This window comes from Octopus bimaculoides, chromosome 10 (assembly GCF_046866305.1).
Source record: "Octopus bimaculoides isolate indiv1 chromosome 10, ASM4686630v1, whole genome shotgun sequence".
Taxonomy (NCBI): domain Eukaryota; kingdom Metazoa; phylum Mollusca; class Cephalopoda; order Octopoda; family Octopodidae; genus Octopus; species Octopus bimaculoides.
In genome coordinates, this window is record NC_142937.1 from 85,157,606 (window position 1) to 85,178,923 (window position 21,318).

At 34.2% G+C, this 21,318-nt stretch overlaps 1 protein-coding gene across 3 annotated transcripts in view; it reads left to right on the top strand.

The window, feature by feature from the left end:
* LOC106871330 (uncharacterized) overlaps positions 1–21,318 on the top strand; it is a 79,205-nt gene that overhangs the window by 40,996 nt on the left and 16,891 nt on the right. For all 3 annotated transcript variants that reach the window (XM_089358915.1, XM_089358914.1, XM_089358913.1), the window contains exons 15-29: positions 887–958; positions 1,441–1,512; positions 3,383–3,454; positions 4,038–4,109; positions 4,975–5,046; positions 8,669–8,740; positions 9,777–9,943; positions 11,620–11,705; positions 12,095–12,275; positions 14,404–14,486; positions 15,907–15,959; positions 16,894–17,033; positions 17,912–18,014; positions 18,739–18,890; positions 19,992–20,223. In XM_089358915.1, coding sequence (XP_089215041.1) covers positions 887–958; positions 1,441–1,512; positions 3,383–3,454; positions 4,038–4,109; positions 4,975–5,046; positions 8,669–8,740; positions 9,777–9,943; positions 11,620–11,705; positions 12,095–12,275; positions 14,404–14,486; positions 15,907–15,959; positions 16,894–17,033; positions 17,912–18,014; positions 18,739–18,890; positions 19,992–20,223 — 1,629 coding nt within the window. The remainder of the gene's footprint in view (positions 1–886; positions 959–1,440; positions 1,513–3,382; positions 3,455–4,037; positions 4,110–4,974; positions 5,047–8,668; positions 8,741–9,776; positions 9,944–11,619; positions 11,706–12,094; positions 12,276–14,403; positions 14,487–15,906; positions 15,960–16,893; positions 17,034–17,911; positions 18,015–18,738; positions 18,891–19,991; positions 20,224–21,318) is intronic.

Genomic DNA, 21,318 nt, shown 5'->3' on the forward strand with positions numbered 1-21,318 from the left:
TATATATATATATATATATATATATATATATATATATATATATATATATATATATATATATATATATATGTATGTATGTATGTATGTGTGTATATATATATATATATATATATATGTATGTATATATATATAAATATATATATATATGTGTGTGTGTGTATGTGTGTGTGTGTATGTATGTATGTATGTATGTATATATATATATATATATCCATATATATATATATATATATATATATATATATATCCATATATATATATATATATATATATATATATATATATATATATATATATATATATATATATATATATATATATATATATATATATATATATATATATATATATATATATATATGGCGGTGTTCCAGCATGGCCGCAGTCAAATGACTGAAACAAGTAAAAGAGTATGTTTATATATATATATATATATATATATATATATATATATATATATATATATATATGTTTATATTGTTTATATATATATATATATATATATATATATATATATAAATAAATAAATAAATATATATATGTTTATATATATGTATATATATATATGTTTATAAATATATATATATATATATATATATATATATATATATGTATATATATATATATATATATATATGCGTGCATATGTATGTATGATGATAAAGATGCATTTGTGGTGATGGGTGTATGTGTACATATTATATTCTTCTGCTTACACATGTTGTTCCTTTATTCTTAGCTTATCTCAGATCTCCGGTTTCCTCTCAGTTATTCCTATTCTATACAACCCACCTTTCCTACCACAATCTCAATAACTCTTCTTCATACTTTAATGTCCACTAATGATCTGTCGTTTCATTTTATGGTTTGTCTTTTCATTTTTCAGAAAACTTGCTAATAATCAAATATCGAATATTGAAAAAGATAGCTTCAAATACCTTGACAGTTTAGAGGAGCTGTAAGTTGAATCATACTTGTTGTGTATGTGTATGCATTTTATATATATACAGTAAACTCCCTCATATTCAGCACCAACAGTGTCAGGGAGTTGCTGAATAACTAAATTTTCCAGATATAGGATCACTTATTAAATGGTCCAAAGTACCTTACAAAACTCATTAAAATTCTAAATATCTAGTGCGCGGATTCGCCCTTGTATGTCATTGTGACATACAAAATGGAGTGTTGCTTCTCAAAATACAGTATTTTGTTTTACCACACTTATTGCATGTACATGTATTTTTAAGATTAGTAAGACTTATTTTTTCTCAAACTATACTTATATACACACACATACATATATACACATTCATAAAAATAAACATATTTATATCAATGTATACATACACACGAACTACTTTCATCCCATATACATGAGTGAATGACTAAAAACCGGTGCATTTCAATTGCCTCTGTTACATATACTCTTACATATTTCAGAGACCTGAGTGGCAACAGAATTACGAACATTGGCAGTGATTCTTGGCAACACCTTCAGAATTTAAAGAAATTGTGAGTTGAGTATATTTTTGCCTGTGATTCTATATTTATTAGATTTTATATGTTTCTACGCACATGCACACATAGATATACATATATTTTTATATGACATTATTCAATTTTATTTCAACATTTCTTGCCAATTGAGAAAGAGCTGGTTTCTAACTTAGATTTAAGACTCATGTGTATGTATGTTTATATGCATGTATATATTTGTATATATATGTGCATGGTATGTATGTATGTATGTATATATATATATATATATATATATATATATATATATATATATATATATATATATATATATATATATATATATATATATATATATATATATATATGTATGTATGTATGTATGTATGTATGTATGTATGTATGTATGTATATATGTATGTATTAGAAGGTTTGGAGGTGATGTATAAGAATTATATATTAGAAAAAATAATAATAAGGTACTCAGATATCTGGATGGTTGTACATTTACAGATTTTTATTAATATGTCACATGTTTTTATAAATTAGCGCTTGCATCTATTCTTGTAGATTCTTCAGATTTAATTTTTCTTCAGAGGTGTATATTGCAGGCTATTCTTCAGGGTAAGGGTATTTTGATTCGAATGAAGTTTACATTGTCGTTAGGTGTCCCATGTTAACAAACGAAGGATCCGATCAGAATGCGTAGAGAACCCAGTTTGAGTGGAGTATATAACTTTGAAGAGAAATTAGGAATATAAGAAAAGAACAAAGAACAAAAATATGTATCGGGGAGACTTACAAAGACAATATCACATATAGTTTTATACCTTGGTTTGTAGCCAATTGGAAAAGATCCTGTTTGTAACTTCATTGAAATTTCGACAACACAACAGCTGTGCGTGTATGTCTCTAGTTGCAAGGATTTGGGGTGAATGCCTGTACAGATCTACATGATTGGTTTTGTGTATGCATTTTATGTATGCATACTCATACGTATACTTGCAGGTCTAGACATGTGTATATTTATTTACATATTAAAGCTTTAGAAACTATTGTACATTTTTGATAACGTCATTCATTGCTTTATCTATAGTTTTCTAATCAGCATTCCTCGTCCTGTTTTGGATGTTTGAATGAACGTATGTATACGCTCTCTACGGATTCTGATCGAATACTTCACTTGTTAACATGCGCCTTCTAACGACAATGTAAACTTAATTTAATCAAGATACCCTTAGCCTGAAGAGTAGTCTATGGTACATACCTTGCTTGGATGTTTACCACTTCTGGGTTCCCACTTACTATGAAACATATGCAGCCCGGGTTTTATCCATTCCATTCCTTAACTCTTAGATCTTTATTCAGATATCTGGCAACCATGGCTGCCAGCGGTGAAATATAAAATAGTTCTGTTTAGCCTCTCGTACTTCGATTGGAAAAAAATCCACACCTTTCTGCCCCAGTAAACCACCATAGTTCCTGATGATTGTTTTTTTTTATATATTTATATTTTCTATGCATTGCTTCAAGCTCCCTTTCACCGTGCCTCTCGATCTTTGGACCTTACATCTATCTATCTATCTATCTATCTATCTATCTATCTATCTATTTATCTATATAATATATGCGTCTGTGTGTGCGTGTGTGTGTGTGCGCGCGCGTGCGTGTGTGTGCACGTGTGCGTTAGTGTGTGTGTGTGTGTGCGCGCGCGCATATATTTATGTAAGTGTGCATGTATGTCTGAAAATATATACACCCACATATACACACATTCATAAAAATATTCATATTCATATTAATGTATACATACACACGAACTACTTTCATCCCATATACATGAGTGAATGACTAAAAACCGGTGCATTTCAATTGCCTCTGTTACATATACTCTTACATATTTCAGAGACCTGAGTCGCACTGGAATTACGAACATTGGCAATGGTTCTTGGCAACACCTTCAGAATTTAAAGAAATTGTGAGTTGAGTATATTTTTGCCTGTGATTCTATATTCATTAGATTTTATATGTTTCTACGCACATGCACACATAGATATACATATATTTTTATATGACATTATTCAATTTTATTTCAACATTTCTTGCCAATTGAGAAAGAGCTGGTTTCTAACCTAGATTCAAGGCTCATGTATATGTAGCTTTATATGCATGTATATATTTGTGTGTATATATATATATATATATATATATATATATATATATATATATATATATATATATATATATATATATATATATATATATATATATATATATATATATATATATATACATTTACAGGCGTGTATATGTGTGTATGATGAGAAAGATATCGTTGTATTGATGGGTGTAGGTGTATATATTATATTCTACTTATATATGTGCATATATTCTTCTACTTCATTCATTTTTAGCTTTGCTCAGGTCTTCAGACACTTCTCAATTATTCCTTCTCTATACAACCCACCTTTCCTACCACAATCTCAGTAACTCTTCTTCACACATTAATGTTCTTTAATGATCTGTCGTTTTATTTTATTGTTTGTCTTTTTATTTTTCAGAATCCTTACTGATAATGAAATATCGAATATTGAAGAAGGTCAATTCGAAAACCTCGACAGTCTAGAGGAACTGTAAGTTGAATCAGACTTGTATATATATATACATGCATGGAATATATGTACAGTACTCTCCCTCATATTCAACACCAATGGGTCCTGAGTGTTACTGAAAAACGGAATTTTCCAGATATCTGATCATCACTGATCAAATGGTCCAAAGTTCTATATAAAACTCATTAGAACTCTATATATCCAGTGGGCGCATTCTTCTTTGTATGTAATTGTGACATACAAAATGGAGTGTTGCTTCTCAAAACGTAATATTTATTTTTCCTTCATTTACTGTATATGCCTGTATTTTATAAGATTAATGAAACTTGTTCTTTATGCAAATTATGCTTATATTTTCCGCTATTTCCCTATTTCCCGCTATTTCAAAATATTACTGATAGTACCGATGGCTATATAGAGTTTTAATTAGTTTTCTAAGCTGCTTTGAGCCATTTGATAAGTGATGATGAAATATATGGAGCAGATAAGATCCGGGCTACGTACGTTTCATAGTGAGCGGAACCCCGGAAGTGGTAGACATCCAAACAAGGTGTATACCACAGGTTACTCTTCGGGCCAAAGATACCTTGATTAAATGAAGCTTATATTGTCGTTAAGAGGCAAAACACGGAAGATCCGATCTGAATGCGAAGAGAACACAGTTTAGAAGATGTGAGAGGGTGCACATACATTAAAAGGTATTATGCATATATATATATGAAAATATACAAACACACATACATATATACACACATTCATAAAAATAAACATATTTATATCAATGTATACATACACACGAACTACTTTCATCCCATATACATGAGTGAATGACTAAAAACCGGTGCATTTCAATTGCCTCTGTTACATATACTCTTACATATTTCAGAGACCTGAGTGGCAACAGAATTACGAACATCAGCGATGGTTCTTGGCAACACCTTCAGAATTTAAAGAAATTGTGAGTTGAGTATATTTTTGCCTGTGATTCTATATTTATTAGATTTTATATGTTTCTACGCACATGCACATATAGATATACATATATTTTTATATGACATTATTCAGTTTTATTTCAACATTTCTTGCCAATTGAGAAAGAGCTGGTTTCTAACCTAGATTTAAGACTCATGTGTATGTATGTTTGTATGCATGTATATATGTTTGTTTGTATATATAGTTGAAATTCACAGAAAAACAACAAATGGCTCGAGAAGGTGAGAAAGTTTCTTTCATCATCATGATATTTGAAACTGATCAGATTGAAAATAGTGAAAGTGGCCCAATAATTACAGTTATAAACTTGAACTTGTAATCTGCATAGAGTAACTGTTGATTCCTCAATAGTTCAGCGCAGGTATTCACTTTTTCGCTAATCGTCAGCTTTATTTTAACACCCGTGGGAAACTGATTTCCACAACTGTATAAGTTTTTCTTCTCAATCCCAAATCACTATGTCAGGTCTATTATATATACATTTTATTGAGGTTTTTACTGGTATATTCCATCAGTATTTTTCATTATGAGTGGCTATGGCTTCTACCACACTGTAGGTTCTTGTATGTATGTATGTATGTATGTATGGTTGTATGTATGTATGTATGTATGGTTGTATGTGTGTTGTGGAGGCGCAATGGCCCAGTGGTTAGGGCAGTGGACTCGCGGTCATAGGATCGCGGTTTCGATTCCCAGGCCGGGCGTTGTGAGTGTTTATTGAGCGAAAACACCTAAGGCTCCACGAGGCTCCGGCAGAGGATGGTGGCGAACCCTGCTGTACTGTTTCACTACAACTTTCTCACACTCTTTCTTCCTGTTTCTGTTGTGCCTGTAATTCAAAGGGGCCAGCCTTGTCACACTTTGTGTCACGCTGAATTTCCCCGAGAACTACGTTAAGGGTACACGTGTCTGTGGAGTGCTCAGCCATTTGCACGTTAATTTCATGAGCAGGCTGTTCCGTTGATCGGATCAACTGGAACCCTCGACGTCGTAAGCAACGGAGTGCCAACAACATGTATGTATGTATGTATGTATGTATGTATGTATGTATGTATGTATGTATGTATATATGTATAAGGTATAAGCAAAACAAAAATATGTGAGGCGAAGGAATTTTTATAGCATCTGTAGTGATTACAGATGTTTCATTAAATATTTAGATTTCTTTGCCTCTCACACCTGGTAATTTGCATATTACATACTCCAGAATGGAAACACTATAGAATGGAAACATTATACATATAGTGTATCTGAGATTATCAGTGCACCATCCTGTTAAATTGCGTTGTAGTTTGTGTTACCCGATAACCAGTTCCTCAGTTGCCGTGCTTACCGTAACTTCTGTTCGGTTCTTTGGATCAAATTTCTAAAATTAAGTGCATATGTGTGTGTGCGCGCGCGCGCGTGTGTGTGTGCGTGTGCGTGTGCGTGCGTGCGTGCCTGTGTCTGCATATCCATGCAAGTATTTATATATATATATATATATATATATATATATATATATATATAGAGAGAGAGAGAGAGAGAGAGAGAGAGAGAGAGAGAGAGATACATACATACATACATACATAGAGAGAGAGAGAAAGAGAGTATGCGTGTGCCTATCTAGATTATCTAAGATCATGTCATGTAATCATTGAGTTAGACTCCATATGTTCTATTATAATCCAAAACAGTTGCCTGAGTAGAAAATTCCTGCTATTAGGCAGATAATCCCATGCTGCAAGTCTGTTGGCTATAATGGTCATGGAATATAAATTAAAGAATAAGACAGGAAAATATAGTGTTAAATTATTTACTGAAATCTTTTTAATACGTGTTTCAGTTACAATTAATTCAGTCTAATCTCATGCATATATTGTTAATTATAATGGAAACGCATGTAAATTTGCCATGAATAAATAAACACTATTCTTTCCTGAATTGAACTTTATATGTGTGTGCATCTATGGGCACGTAAGTGTGACTGTTTCTCTGTCTGTCTCTCTGTGTGTATGAGTCATCATTATGGAAGGTTTCACCATTCAAAGAATTTTGCAAACTTCGAAATAAATTGTAATCTGATGGTGTAAGGTCAGGGCTATATGGTGAATGTGACATCACTCTCCAACCAAGCGTGAATAATTTTTCACAAGTTAGCAAAGGCGTGTGTGAACTAGTGTTGTCATGTTGGAAAACGATTCCTTTACGATTTGCCAATTCTGGCCGTTTTTCTTTGATTGCTTCCTCCAGTTTTATTAGTTGTTCACAGTAAACATCTGAGTTGATCATTTGGTTCCTTGGAAGTAGCTCAAAATACACAACATCTTTGTAATCCCACCAAATTGATAGCATAACCTTTTCTGGTGCAATTCAGCTTTCGATGTGGTTTGTGTTGGTTCATTATGTTTAGAGCATGATTGTTTCCGGTTGATGCTGTTGTAGACAATCCATTTTTGATCACCAGTGATGACTCGTTTAAAAAAGAGTTCGATTTCATTGCGTTTGAGATGTATATTGCAAATATTGATTCGTTATTTTAAGTGAATATCTTTTAATTTATGTGGAGCCCAAATATCGAGCTTCTTAACGAGTCCAAGGCATTTTAAGTGATTTTCATTTGTTGTGTGTGATACATCTAACCTCTCTGCAATCTCTCTCGCACAAGTATATGACAATCAGGTTCAATTATGGCTTTGATTCGGTCATCATCAACTTCAGAAGGTCGACCAGAACGTTGGTCATCTTCAGAACGGAATTTTTTAAACTATTTCTGACATGTGTGTTCTGTTAAACAATCAACACATAAAGTTCACATATCTCTGAGTCTCAGTTTCAGCAACTTTCTTACCTTTACGGAAATAAAAAAGCAAAATATGGTGAAAATTTTGTTCTTTTGCACTCCATCTTAAAATTGACACTGAACTAACAGCGGTAAACAAAATTACGCGCAATTTGCTTCTATAGTGAGCTAAAAGTGACGGCTGTCAAACGTCAATAGGAAAAAAAATCATAAAGTTGACAAAAGTCATTCAAAAAGATTATAACTCTGTTTGCGAAAAACAAATTATTTTGGATCAGTTAGGATTTATTATGAAGTTACTGATAGAAATGATAGTTACTGATAGTTAATGATAGAAAACTGGGATAACATTATGAACGAAATATTTCGCGTTAGAAATAAGTGACAGATAACTCAGAGTACAGGGAACGTATATTTTCGTTCAAATATATATTTACTAGACATCTCTGAATGAAAATACACGGGATAATATGTTAAGAGGTTAAAGATATAATTTGTGTTATACACGAGAATGCCATGTAAAAATCAGAAACATTAATTTCAGAGATAACAGCTTTTTTTACGCAGACGTTTTTTTTTTTTATTAAATATATTTTTTATGTTCCATATTGGGTTGTAGAGGCACCACGTAAGATTTCTGTCTTAAAATATCTCAAGCAAACTTCATTTCTAAATAGACCGACAAGAACCTAAAGAGAAATGGAACACAATACTAAAGGCAGAGCAATTTATTTTATTTGTGTTGACGAAATAGAAATACAGACGTTTGTGAAAGTTTATTTCTTTCATTTTTATTTCCTTTCAGAAATTTGAGGAACAACCAAATCAAAGAATATCAAGATGGCGCATTTTCATCTCTTTCAAACATAACTGGAATGTATGTTCAAGTCTGCTCTTCTTTTGTTTATTACAAAATGAAAACATTTTATTTGTAAAAATAAAATTCATAAATTGAGGTAAAACTATTACAGTTATTTGTTTAATATGGAGGAGGCATCCATTAGTCTCACGAAACCATGTGTCTACGCCTGGTAAATCTTGCTTCAGTCTTGTTAGCAGAGCCTCGTCTATTGTGATCATAAAGAGAACACACGTGAGTGACAGTGTCGACTGTAATGACTGCATTTGTAGGTACTGTCCAGTAGCCACATCCTGATGCTGTTTTTCTGATTCTGCAGAAAAGCTCAGCCTCTTCTCTCGTCTTTTAAAACCCTTGTCTAGTAGGAATGATCATCAGTAATGTTCCCCAACTTTTCAACTTTCGCATAAAGCGACTTCATGACTCTATTGCAAACATTGTTGAAACGGTGACGGAGTCGTCCTTGTGTTGTATTACCGGATGCTAGTTCATAATACAACTTGTTTTTCGTGATCTTCTCATCTTACATGCAGTGTACATGGCTGGCTCAGCCAGTGGAAACGTAATTATTGCAGTAGGATGAGAAGGCCGAGGTTTTGCGCACGGGACAACATGTCATTACCGAAGAATTATTTGGGGTTACTCAGTCTACCCTCGGAAGTGTGACTAGTAATGGGTGCACGGGAAACAATAGTTTCAGAGACTTTTGTGTTGTTGTTAACCCGCTACCTGATATTCTCCCCACCCCCCTCTCTCTCTCTCTCTCTCTCTCTCTCTGTTTACCTTTCTTGGTAATCGGGGAAGCAAGACTTAAAGTTGTACTTACTACCACACGTTTAGGGATTATAGCAGATCACCAAAATAGGCGATGGACTACTTTGATACCCTTTCTCTCAAGTTTCAGTTTCTACCAGATTCAACTAAGCTTTAAGCCCCCCTTATACAATGCACATCAAAGATACAAATACATTCCAGAAAACCATAAGCGTCAAAACTTTTAAGCATCTAAACAAAGTTTTCAATTGATCTTATACAAATTTTATTGGAATTACAGTGACTTGAGAAACAATAAAGACATGGTCTGTGGATGTCATTTACCAGATCTTATCGAGCGTATAAGTAAAGCAGACAACAGGAATGTGACTGTCCTGGGCTACTGTATAGAGGCTGGAACCAACCATACCAAGTTAACCCATACGCAGAAACCTTCGCAATGTAAAAGTAGGTGAAATCTTCCTTAATTCTGTTGCAATCGTTTCTTCTCTTTATACGATCTACAGAAATCCACGATGAAAATTCCATATATTTAATATAATTTCCTCTGTTATATATTATCTCTGTAGCAGTTTGCACAACATACTTATCAATCAAATATGCGAGTTTTTATACTTTACTCCTTGCATTTTACATCAATATTTTACAGATCTTATTTATACTTAGTGTAATTGTTATCTGTATCTCTCTGGAACTTCACAGAAAAAAGGTTCTTCTCTCTATCTGGTGGGATTGCAAAGGAGTAATTCACTTTGAATTGTTACCACCTAATGCAACAATCAATGCTCAAGTCTACTGTCAGCAATTAGAGCGTTTGAACCAAGCTTTGAAAGAAAAAAAGACTCGCTTTAGTGAATCGAAAAGGAGTGATGTTTCATTAGGACAATGCGCGACCCCACACTGCAAAGATCACATCACAGAAGATCGAAGACCTTGGTTGGGAAAAAATTCCTCATCCACCTTATTCTCCCGACCTTGCTCCTTCATACTACCATTTGTTTCGTAGTTTACAGAATCATTTGGGGGACATAACTTTCGCAAGCCAGGAGGAGGTCGAAACTGATATTTCAGACTTCTTCGCTTTGAAACCAAAAGAGTTTTACATTGATGGGATTAAAAAACTTGTAAATAGATTGAAGGAAGTCATAGATAATCAGGGAAAGTACATTGATAATTAAATTCCAATTAAATATAACACTTGATCACTTGTTTTCTTTATTCAAAATCCAGACAGAACTTATGGGATGACCTGATAGATTACGCTGCAAATTGATACCTTACCAGTTACAGGTTTTATAAGGGAGGTCACTCTTAAATATAGAATAAATACTTCAGAATTACGTCCCTTTTTTCGGATTATTTCAACATATTAATGCCTTGATCTGACACCGGAATTTAAAGTAAAGAGAACACGCCTTTACCTACCTTTTTATGCCCTTTTTTATGCCTTTCCAAATTGTATCAGTGATGTAACTGCAACATCCTCGTGACGTGACTGCAAAGCGAATGTTTATAGTCTTCATTTGAAAATATGTTTATAAGCTTAATTAACTATTGGCTCCCATATTCTTTTTACCTGTTTCAGTCATTTGATTGTGGCCATGCTAGAGCACCGCCTTTAGTCGAGCAAATCGACCCCAGGACTTATTGTATCGGTCTCTTTTGCTGAACCGCTAAGTTACAGGGACGTAAACACACCAGCATCGGTTGTCAAGCGATATTGGGGCGACAAACACAGACACAAACATATACACATACATACATGCATATATATATATATATATATATATATATATATATATATATATATATATATATATATATACGACGGGCTTCTTTCAGTTTCCGTCTACCAAATCCACTCACAAGGCTTTGGTCGGCCCGAGGCTATAGTAGAAGACACTTGCCCAAGGTGCCACGCAGTGGGACTGAACCCGGAACCATGTGGTTCGTTAGCAAGCTACTTACCACCCAGCCACTCCTACGCCATACTCACATATACAACATTCATTTACTGAAACTACATATTCTCTATGATTTCTATATATGGTACATGTTGATTTCTTAACTTTTCTCATATTCATTAACTTATACGTACTTATATGTTTCATTTTAATGTGTAGGTCACACGATTAATTATGAGAGAATTCAGTGCCACGTATGTTCGGAGATGAACTGCAGATATCTGACCGACTGCCATGGTATACAGGTAAACAGATATTGCTTTCTCACCTTCTGCTATGATATATCACAATTAAAACTGCCCAGATATCGAGAGTCTTCTTTGAACTTGATTTAATGTTCTCTTTGTCGAAAAATATTTTGATATCTGTTTACATCTCTCTGACAATCAAAATCCTCTGCATCATAGTTCGTGTGAATTAATTAACTCTTTTTAAGCATTTCTAGATTTGCTCTGAAACCATTTCGAATTTGTAACTTTTAGAGATAAAATACAACTTTAACGAATTAAGTTTGTAATTGGTCTCATCAGCCGGTTAAAAACAAAGGTGACTTCCTTCAGTCAGATTATTGAAACACACACGTTGTCGTCGTGTTTGTGGTATCCGATTTTTCTTTTAATATTTATCGCTGCAGCCTAGATGTATGACCACAATAGCAATGCACGGTGATTCCAAGGTTGAAAAAACATGCAGCACACGCGAAAATTGCACTGAAACTGAGAGACGGAATGTGTCAAATTGCAATAATTGGACTAAAGGCAATTCTTGTGTTACTTGTTGCAACACAGGCTTATGTAACGAGAATGTTTTCGAAGGTAAGTTTGTTTTTTTTTCTTTTTTCATATAAATCGTACTCGAGTTGTTAGAATAGCAGCAGTAGTAGTAGTAGTAGTAGTAGTAGTAGTAGTAGTAGTAGTAGTAGTAGTAGTAGTAGTAGTAGTAGTAGTGGTGGTGGTGGTGTTGGTGGTAGTAGCAGCAGCAGCAGCAGCAGCAGCAGCAGTAGTAGTAGTAGTAGTAGTAGTAGTAGTAGTAGTAGTAGTAGTAGTAGTAGGCGGAAATCACTGTAACAATGCGCTGCTACATCCATCATCTGTTGGTGATTGCTTACTCCTGGAGGATGACACATATGCGCCACCCAGGCAACAATCCTCCAACCCACGGGTCTGTTTGGGCAGTCGTTGCTGGTGAGGGTTTAACAAGGTCGGAGTGCAAATCCTACTTCAACTTCTTTTCACTGTCTTTTACGACATGCTGAAGAAACGTTATGTCTTTTCTTTGATATGCCGATCCCACCAGGCCATGTGTCAAAGATCGTTTCCGAGTTATATAGACTCCATGACGCATATATTCTCCGCTGGACAAGACGCCGGTCCGTTGCTGGGTTACTGAATTTTCCCAGCTGAGCAAACTGGGTCAACGTGAAATGAAGTGCTTTCCTGAAGAGCACAACGTACCTCCCGATCCACGAATCGAAACCAGAATCTTGCGGTCATCAGTCTGACATCTTAACCACTAACGCACGCCCCTCCACGCTGGGTTACTGTTACCAAAGGCCAATTACGGCCAGCCCCTTCTGAAAAGTTCCGATAATCTCAAGAATGAAGAATTCTTCTTCAAACTTGACATGCCATTTAAGGAAAATGACAGGTTTATTTTCTGGATATAAGAGGCACACGTGTTTCTGTCTCAGTAGGCGTCATCAGCACAACAACCGTCTCGTCTTGTTTCCAGTAGCAAAGGGACTTAGACTTTTGAAAAAGAGCGTGTATATATATATAAGTATGGATATGTGTGTATATGTATATGTATATGTATACTTATATATGTATGCACATTTATGTATATATACATATATATATGCAAACACACATACACACACGCACACACACACACACACATACATATATATATATATATATATATATATATATATATATATATATGCATATATATGCACGCATTTTATACAAATATATTTTTATATATTATATACTTATGTATATACATACATATAAATATATATACAGACATACATAAATACCCATACATATATATGTATATATGTATATATATTTATACACGCATATATGTATATATATGTATATATATGTATATATGTATATATGTGTGTGTGTGCGTGTGTGTACGCATATATATTTATATGTATATATATGTATATGAATATATACATATATATATACATATATATATAAATATATATATACATATGCATATATGTATGTGTATGTATATATATATATATACATATATGTATATGTATGTATGTATGTATGTATGTATGTATGTATGTATGTATGTACACGCATACATAGCATGCATTATCTTAGAATTTCGTATGCCAGATTACAAATCTTTCATCTCTCATACATTACATAATACTTTATCGTGATGGTTTATAACCGAGTTTAGGCCATTGGTTTGACGAACCTTGTAGTGTTAGAATGAAGCTACTTATTTGAGTGCTTCAAAATTCTGTAGCCGTCTTAGATTTGTGATTAGCACGCATACGGTTTGCAGTAGATACGAGGTTTGATTTCTGTAGGGAATGCAGCAAAGTTTTCCATCTTCTTTATTATATATACATGTGTTTGTGTGTGAGCATATGTAAATTAGAGGTTCATGAAGCACTCGTCAGTTTTCCACTACTGCAACAGCTTACAACATGGAGTTGTTCTTGCGTTCATTACCTATTCACAGCTTGTGATAGTAGCGCTGTAACTTCAAGAACTAAGTAACAGAATGCAAACTAACCAATCTTGGACCAAGTGCCCTGTCAACTCCACAGTCTTTGATTTGTTATTGTGAAGGAAAAAAGAATTGTATAGAAATCATGCATTTACCAGTCGAATTAAATTAATGCCTATAATGCATGTCATGTTTATAATAGCAACGTCTCTGTTTTAATTTTATCGCTATCAACAGTCTGGACCAGTTCTTTTCAATTATATTTGCTTTACAAGAGGCAAGGCAACAAAAATGAAAACCTTACAGCCATATCTAAAGAAGTAAGTGCTTGCCTATCTAAAATCCATTTCGAACTTTCTCTCCCTCTTTTCTCCCACTACTCTCCCTCTTTTCTCCCACTACTCTCCCTCTCTTTCTCTCTCTCTGTCTTGTTGTGTATATAATACACACTCATAGACAGAAAGACAGACAGACAAACAGACTTATGTTACTCCCATAACAATGCGCAGTGACTTGTTATTGAAAGCCAAAATGAAAAGTATTAAAACGCATTATAAGAAGTCTAATACAATCTGTAGGTTCCTCAGTGACAAGCATAATACGTACAGTCCCATTTTGAACGATAGTTAACATCACACTTTGAAAACAAAGCAGTGACGTGATAGGGAATTGTTCCATTGTACCATTTAAGATAACGAACAGAATATCTCGTCTGAAAGATATCTAACCATCTCCATTGTCATGGAGCCTCACCAAATACAAAAAACAACGTTCTCTTCTAAACACACACACACCCCACCCCCCACAAACATCTGGTTTATATAAATGAACAAGCTGTTTGTACGTTCACAAAATTATATTTGACAAGTTCGAGAAAGGAACGAAAACGCTAATAATAATAATAAAGAAATAAAAAGACTTTTTTTCCAAAATTCTGACTACTCTTTTTCTCAATATATATATATATATATATATATATATATATATATATATATATATATATATATATATATATATATATATGAGAAGTATTAGTATCCAGAAGGCCAAGATGGCAGGTAAGGCCGTGTAAGTTCTAAGGGAGGACCTTAAATAAAATGAGACAACAAACCCAAAGATGTGTGGAATTTATAGGAAAGATAGTCTTACAGTTGTTTCTGGTTATGTAAGCGATATCCCTAATATCTCAGAAACAGTTGTAAGACTACTTTTCTCTTTATAAAAGTCCTTGGCTTTGTTGTCTCATTTTATTTCACACACACACACACACACGCGTATATATATATATATATATATATATATATATATATATATATATATATTATATATATATATAAAGGGCATTAACTGTGTATCAATGCCTCACGTTATCGAGGGACTAAATAAGTAAAAAAAACTACCAAAAATAAGCAACATATTTACCGAAAGCGAGGGAATGCAGCTTAAATGTTTTTAAGAGATAAATTTTGAAAAGCTGCATTCCCTCGCTTTCGGTAAATATGTTGCTTATTTTTGGTAGTTTTTTTTACTTATTTAGTCCCTCGATAGCGTGAGGCATTGATACACAGTTAATGCCCTTTATATATAATTAAATATATCTATGAAGAAACGATGAATTTTTTCATTACGAAATTTTTCGTTATTTTTTCATTATGAGGTTTTTTCACGCTGACTACTTGATAAATTCTTATAAAGAATTTATCCTATATTGTATTATATATATATATCTTTCTTTTGCAGTTGGAGAAGAAGTTTTTACATATGCCAGGTATTTACACAGTCAAGAATTGTGGGTAAGCTAAATCCTTTATCCTTTCAGGTTTCTTCCATTTTTGCTCAAAATATATTAGTGATTTTTACCGCAGATGTAAAGTATTGTAGCGCTTAGGTATTATAAAGGTTAATTATGCTCACACAAAGGAACATACATGCGTACCTACATATACATATAGGAATGAGGGCGCATGGCTTAGTGGTTAGGAAGTTGCGCTCACGATCTCACAATCGGGATTTCAATTCTTAGACTGGGTTCTGCGTTGTGTGCTTGAGCAAAACACTTCATCTCACGTTGCTCTGCGATCACTTCGATGCCTAACGCGTGGTACACCATGCACCTGTTCAGGCAACGTCGATTTGTTGGAGAGAGTGAGCTAAAATGTGTCACGAACATTTGATCATTATAAACAAACCATGTCATTCAGCAAAACAGCTGAACGCTCATACGTCGTCTTCGATGGGAGAGTCCATTATATATGTGTGGTGTGTGGGGGTGCCATCTTGTCAGAAAGCAAGGCAGTACCTATGACTCATTCCAAAGTCATAGGCACTGGTGGTAGTGAGCGAGGAATACATACCGAAGTTGGAGACCTGGAACGAATCTTTGCAGCAGAGTAGGGTCCGCAGAAGACACTGAAGGTACCAGATAATTGGTTTAAATTATGTGACGAATTGAGCATATTACCTATGTATACTATAGCGAGATTTGAACCCAGAATGAAAGGATCTGATACAGAAACAATCTTCTCAGTCCAATTTTCCTAGTTCTGCCAATAACCGCTCTGAATATTTCATCTCTACACTTTAGATCTCTATCATTATGGTTAAATCACCTTCCTTTTATCCTTCTGTATTCCCACATACTAAAAGTTCTGATGAACGCCATTGAAAAACCGTTTGTTTGTTTGTTTATTTATTTAAGTTTCTTTTGTTTTGAAATTCTTGTTTCAGTGCGCAGAGCAAGACAGAAGTATTTATCCTTGAGTGCCATGTTCCTAAGAATGTTACAAAAGAACAAGTTAAAGATATTTTGAAAGCAAAAGCGCTACGTAGTTTAGGCTTTGAGGAAGATAGCGAAATAAGTGATAGAAGTAAGCGCTGTGTCTTGTATCATCTTTATCACCTTCACCAAGCATCATCATACTCTCCCCCTCTTCTTCTTCTTCTTCCGTTTCCTCCTCCTCATCTTCCTCTCACCCTCCTCCTTATCATCATCATTATCATTGTTATTGTTATCGTCATCATCTCACAAACCGTTACTCCAACTTCCTGACGGTTGTGACCGCAATTGTCAGATGATCAGAAATGAAAACTCAGAGCCATGGTTTCTGAACTTTAAAGCTCTCCTAAAAATATATAAATAACTTTACATCCAATATTGATATGGCTTATAATTAGAATTTTATATCTACTATGACCGCGAGTCCGCTACCCTAACCACTGGGCCATTGCGCCTCCAGAGGTGGCCTAATATATATCAATGTCTACATTATTTACATTATTTATATTTGACGGATATTTGTCCTCATCTTGTATGCCCACGGGCATATGGCGTAGTGGTTAAGAGCGCGGGCTACTAACCCCAAGGTTCCGAGTTCGATTCACGGCAGCGACCTGATTAATAATAGTAATAATAATAATAATAATATAATAATAGTAACATCGTTAGGAATGAGAACCCAGGTTCGAAATTTCCCCAAGACACCTGACGAAGGCTGGAGGGTATATCAGCCGAAACAAACAAGATGAGGACAAATATCCGTCAAATGTAAATAATGTAAATAATTCCTCATCTCTTAAATATAGAACTGTATATCAATGTCATTTGACATTTGGTTAATCTCTATTTTCTTTTTATAATAGTATTTACAGATAAAGCATTTTATCAATATTCTTGTATTTTCTTGTATATAAATCATACCAATGTATTTTCTAATGCATGTACTATATTCATGTTTAATTTATTCAGAGTTTTGCAATGAAAACACAAATGGCAGGTTTCAGTGGCCAGTGACAAAAATAGGAGATACCGCGTACATCTCGTGTCTTGCACATATAGCAACAAGAGACTGGTTCGTTTATATTATTATATTTCCTTTGAATTTTTTAAATCTTACTGTTTTAGGGAGAGAATCAGGCAACGAGCTAATAGAATTGTTAGTGTGTCGTGCAAAATGCAAAGTGATATGTCTTGCAGCTCATTACGTTCTGAATCCAAATCCCACTGGTGTTAGCTTTGCTTTTCATCCTTCTAGGGTCGATAAAAACAAGTACTAGGGACAACAGTATTAACTTTCTCTCTTCCCTCAGAACTAATGGCCGTGTGCAAAAATTAATAAGAATTATTCTATGAAACAATCTTGCATTCTTAAATTATTAAATAATTATTATTAAGTATTAAATTATGATAGAAGGGAATGTTTCTATATTCATCTGATGTAACACAGGTATTTTACTATTACACAGCATATAACCTAAGATATTTTATGCACACATAGTTGATCTTCCGGTGAAAGTTCTTGAGGGTTCAGTCACGAGCAAATTACGGTCTGCGGGACTAACGAAAAAGTACTTGATGATACACGTGTACATGTAAATCCTCACTATCATTTATCTTTGTATTTCTCTAAATGTTTTAAGGCTTTTGTGAGGAATAAAGCAATTATTACTTCTTGTTTCGATAGATTACGGATGAGATCGACGTAATTTTTTTTTATATTCATTTTAAGTTGATGAAATAAGATTGACCAATATCATTTTCACCTGATTTTATTTTGTTTTGCTTTGGCTTTTTAGTGTTCAAGGAACGGCGGCTACCACGTGTCTTAATTTGCCCAAACAATCACCTTTTACTGGTGTCTGGAAAGATGTAGACATTTCTCAATGTAATAATACTAAATGGATCATTAAAGAACTCAAGAAAATGCAAGGTCATCGTATCAATGAATGTGAGTGACCAGTCAATTGTTTCCGACACCATTACAGCAGAAGCAGCAGCAGCAACAGCAGCAGTAGCAGCAGTAGTAGTAGTAGTAGTAGTAGTAGTAGTAGTAGTAGTAGTAGTAGTAGTAGTAGTAGTAGCTGTTGTTGTTTCGGTTTTACTGTTTTGGGCACCCATAATAGTTGATATATAAGTGTGTGTGTGTGGATGCATAAACGTATGTATTGTGCGCATATTTACACACACACACATATATATATATATATATACATAATAAAAGAGAGTTTGTATGTGTGTGTGTGCGTGTGTGAGTGTGAGCGCGTATGTTCCTTATGGATTCCAGAACAGAGTAACCGTTTTTGACGTATGGGGTATCAAAACATTCAGTAAGTTTTTGGTTACGAACTAAACTATATTTTCATTCATTTATTAGCATTACAAAAATTTAAGATTATCATTTTTCTTTTAATCACCTATCTTAAACGACATCTTTTACCACCACCACCACCACCACCACCACCACCACAACGACGATGACGTCACATTCTCTGTGTTCGCATATATATATATATACACATATATACGACGGGCTTCTTTCAGTTTCCATCTACCAAATCCACGCACAAGGCTTTGGTCGGCCCGAGGCTATAGTAGAAGACACTTGCCCAAGGTGCTACGCAGTGGGACTGAACCCGAAACCATGTGGTTGGTAATGCAAGCTACTTACCACACAGCCACTCCTACGCCTAAAGAAGTTAAAAGAATTTTACGGAAATTAACGAACAATCATATGATCCGGTATATGTCGAGCTGACAACTTTGCTTCTTCAAACGAAAGAATGCCATAAAATACTTCGAATTCCATTGTTAAAAAAAAAACGTTTTATAACATTTTGTAGTAATGTGTGGCACGACTATAGCAACTAAAATTATAGAGTAGAAAACACTGGATTAGATTTAGAACAATTAACGAACCAGTAGTGAACTGAATGTTTTTGGTTATTTCTGATATCTTTGTAAGCTTCCAATGACCCGATAATAGTAATGTGACGTTGAATTTTCATTCAATAAATTCTTCTCAAATTAACCGTTCAATTTTCCATTGCAGGTAATATTAAAGATTTAACCAGACAACTGTTAAATATTTCCCAGAAATCAGTTTATTTCAAAGAAATCGATGTTGTCCTGGCTGTAGCTAATTATGAGAAGATAGTGCCATGTATATCGAATGTGAGTGCCAATGCAATAAAGGATGATATCCTTTCTATCATCAACAATATCATAAACACACCAGAGAAGATTTTGATTGGAGCAGAAAAATCCAACAGAAGTGTCAGCAGGTAAAACCTAAATCACATTTGCTGCTATTGTACTAATGTAAATAGTAGTAGTAGTAGTAGTAGTAGTAGTAGTAGTAGTAGTAGTAGTAGTAGTAGTAGTAGTAGTAGTAGTGGAGATTGCGGTGGTGGCTGCTGCTACAATTACTGTTTTCTAGAATACATTCTTTTCTTTTCTACTCTAGGCACAAGGCTCGAAATTTTTGGGGGAAGGGGCCACTCGATTAGATCGACGCCAGTACGCAACTGGTACTTAATTTATCCACCCCGAAAGGATGAAAGTCAAAGTCAAACTCGGCGGAATTTGAACTCAGAACGTAAAGACAGACGAAATTCCGCTAAGCATTTCGCCCAGCGTGCTAACGTTTCTTATTTCTTTATTGCCCACAAGGGGCTAAACATAGAGGGGACAAACAAGGACAGACAATGGGATTAAGTCGATTACATCGACCTCAGTGCGTAACTGGTACTTAATTTGTCTACCCCGAATAAGTTGAAGTAAGGAACAGAGGTCATAAATTCTAAATGGAATCGTTTTTTTCTGGAAATTTATACTTTCTCATAAATTACGTTTATATTAATATATTGTGGTGTTATTTTAAGTTACTCATAAAACAATTCAGAGCATTCATTATATCTCACCGGCGCTAACTAATTCTATATGCTGAACGTAATATAGTGAATAATTATTTTATTGTAGTAAAATGTAAGTACTCTATTGAAAGTAATACAAAAAGTTGTAACAGCGATTTTTCATTAACTGCTAAAGGTTGTTCAAACTGCATATGCTTGTAGAAGAATTCTTCCTTTGTACAAACGTTTTATTCAACATAGTGTCCATCGTAAGCAATGCATTTGCACCATCACTAAATTCTCGAATCCATTTTAAGAACATTGTGGTGTGTATTGTTGTAAACCTTTTTACCTCGTCTGTGTCATCATATCGTTTCCTGAAGATTGTTCTTCATTGGGCTGAACTAGTGAAAGTTGAAGGACGTCAGATACGGGTTTCCCGGTGTATGGGAACGTACTCGTCAGCCCAATTTACCGGTTCCCTGATTTGTTATCAAAGATGTGTAGTCGCGAATTATCATGGTA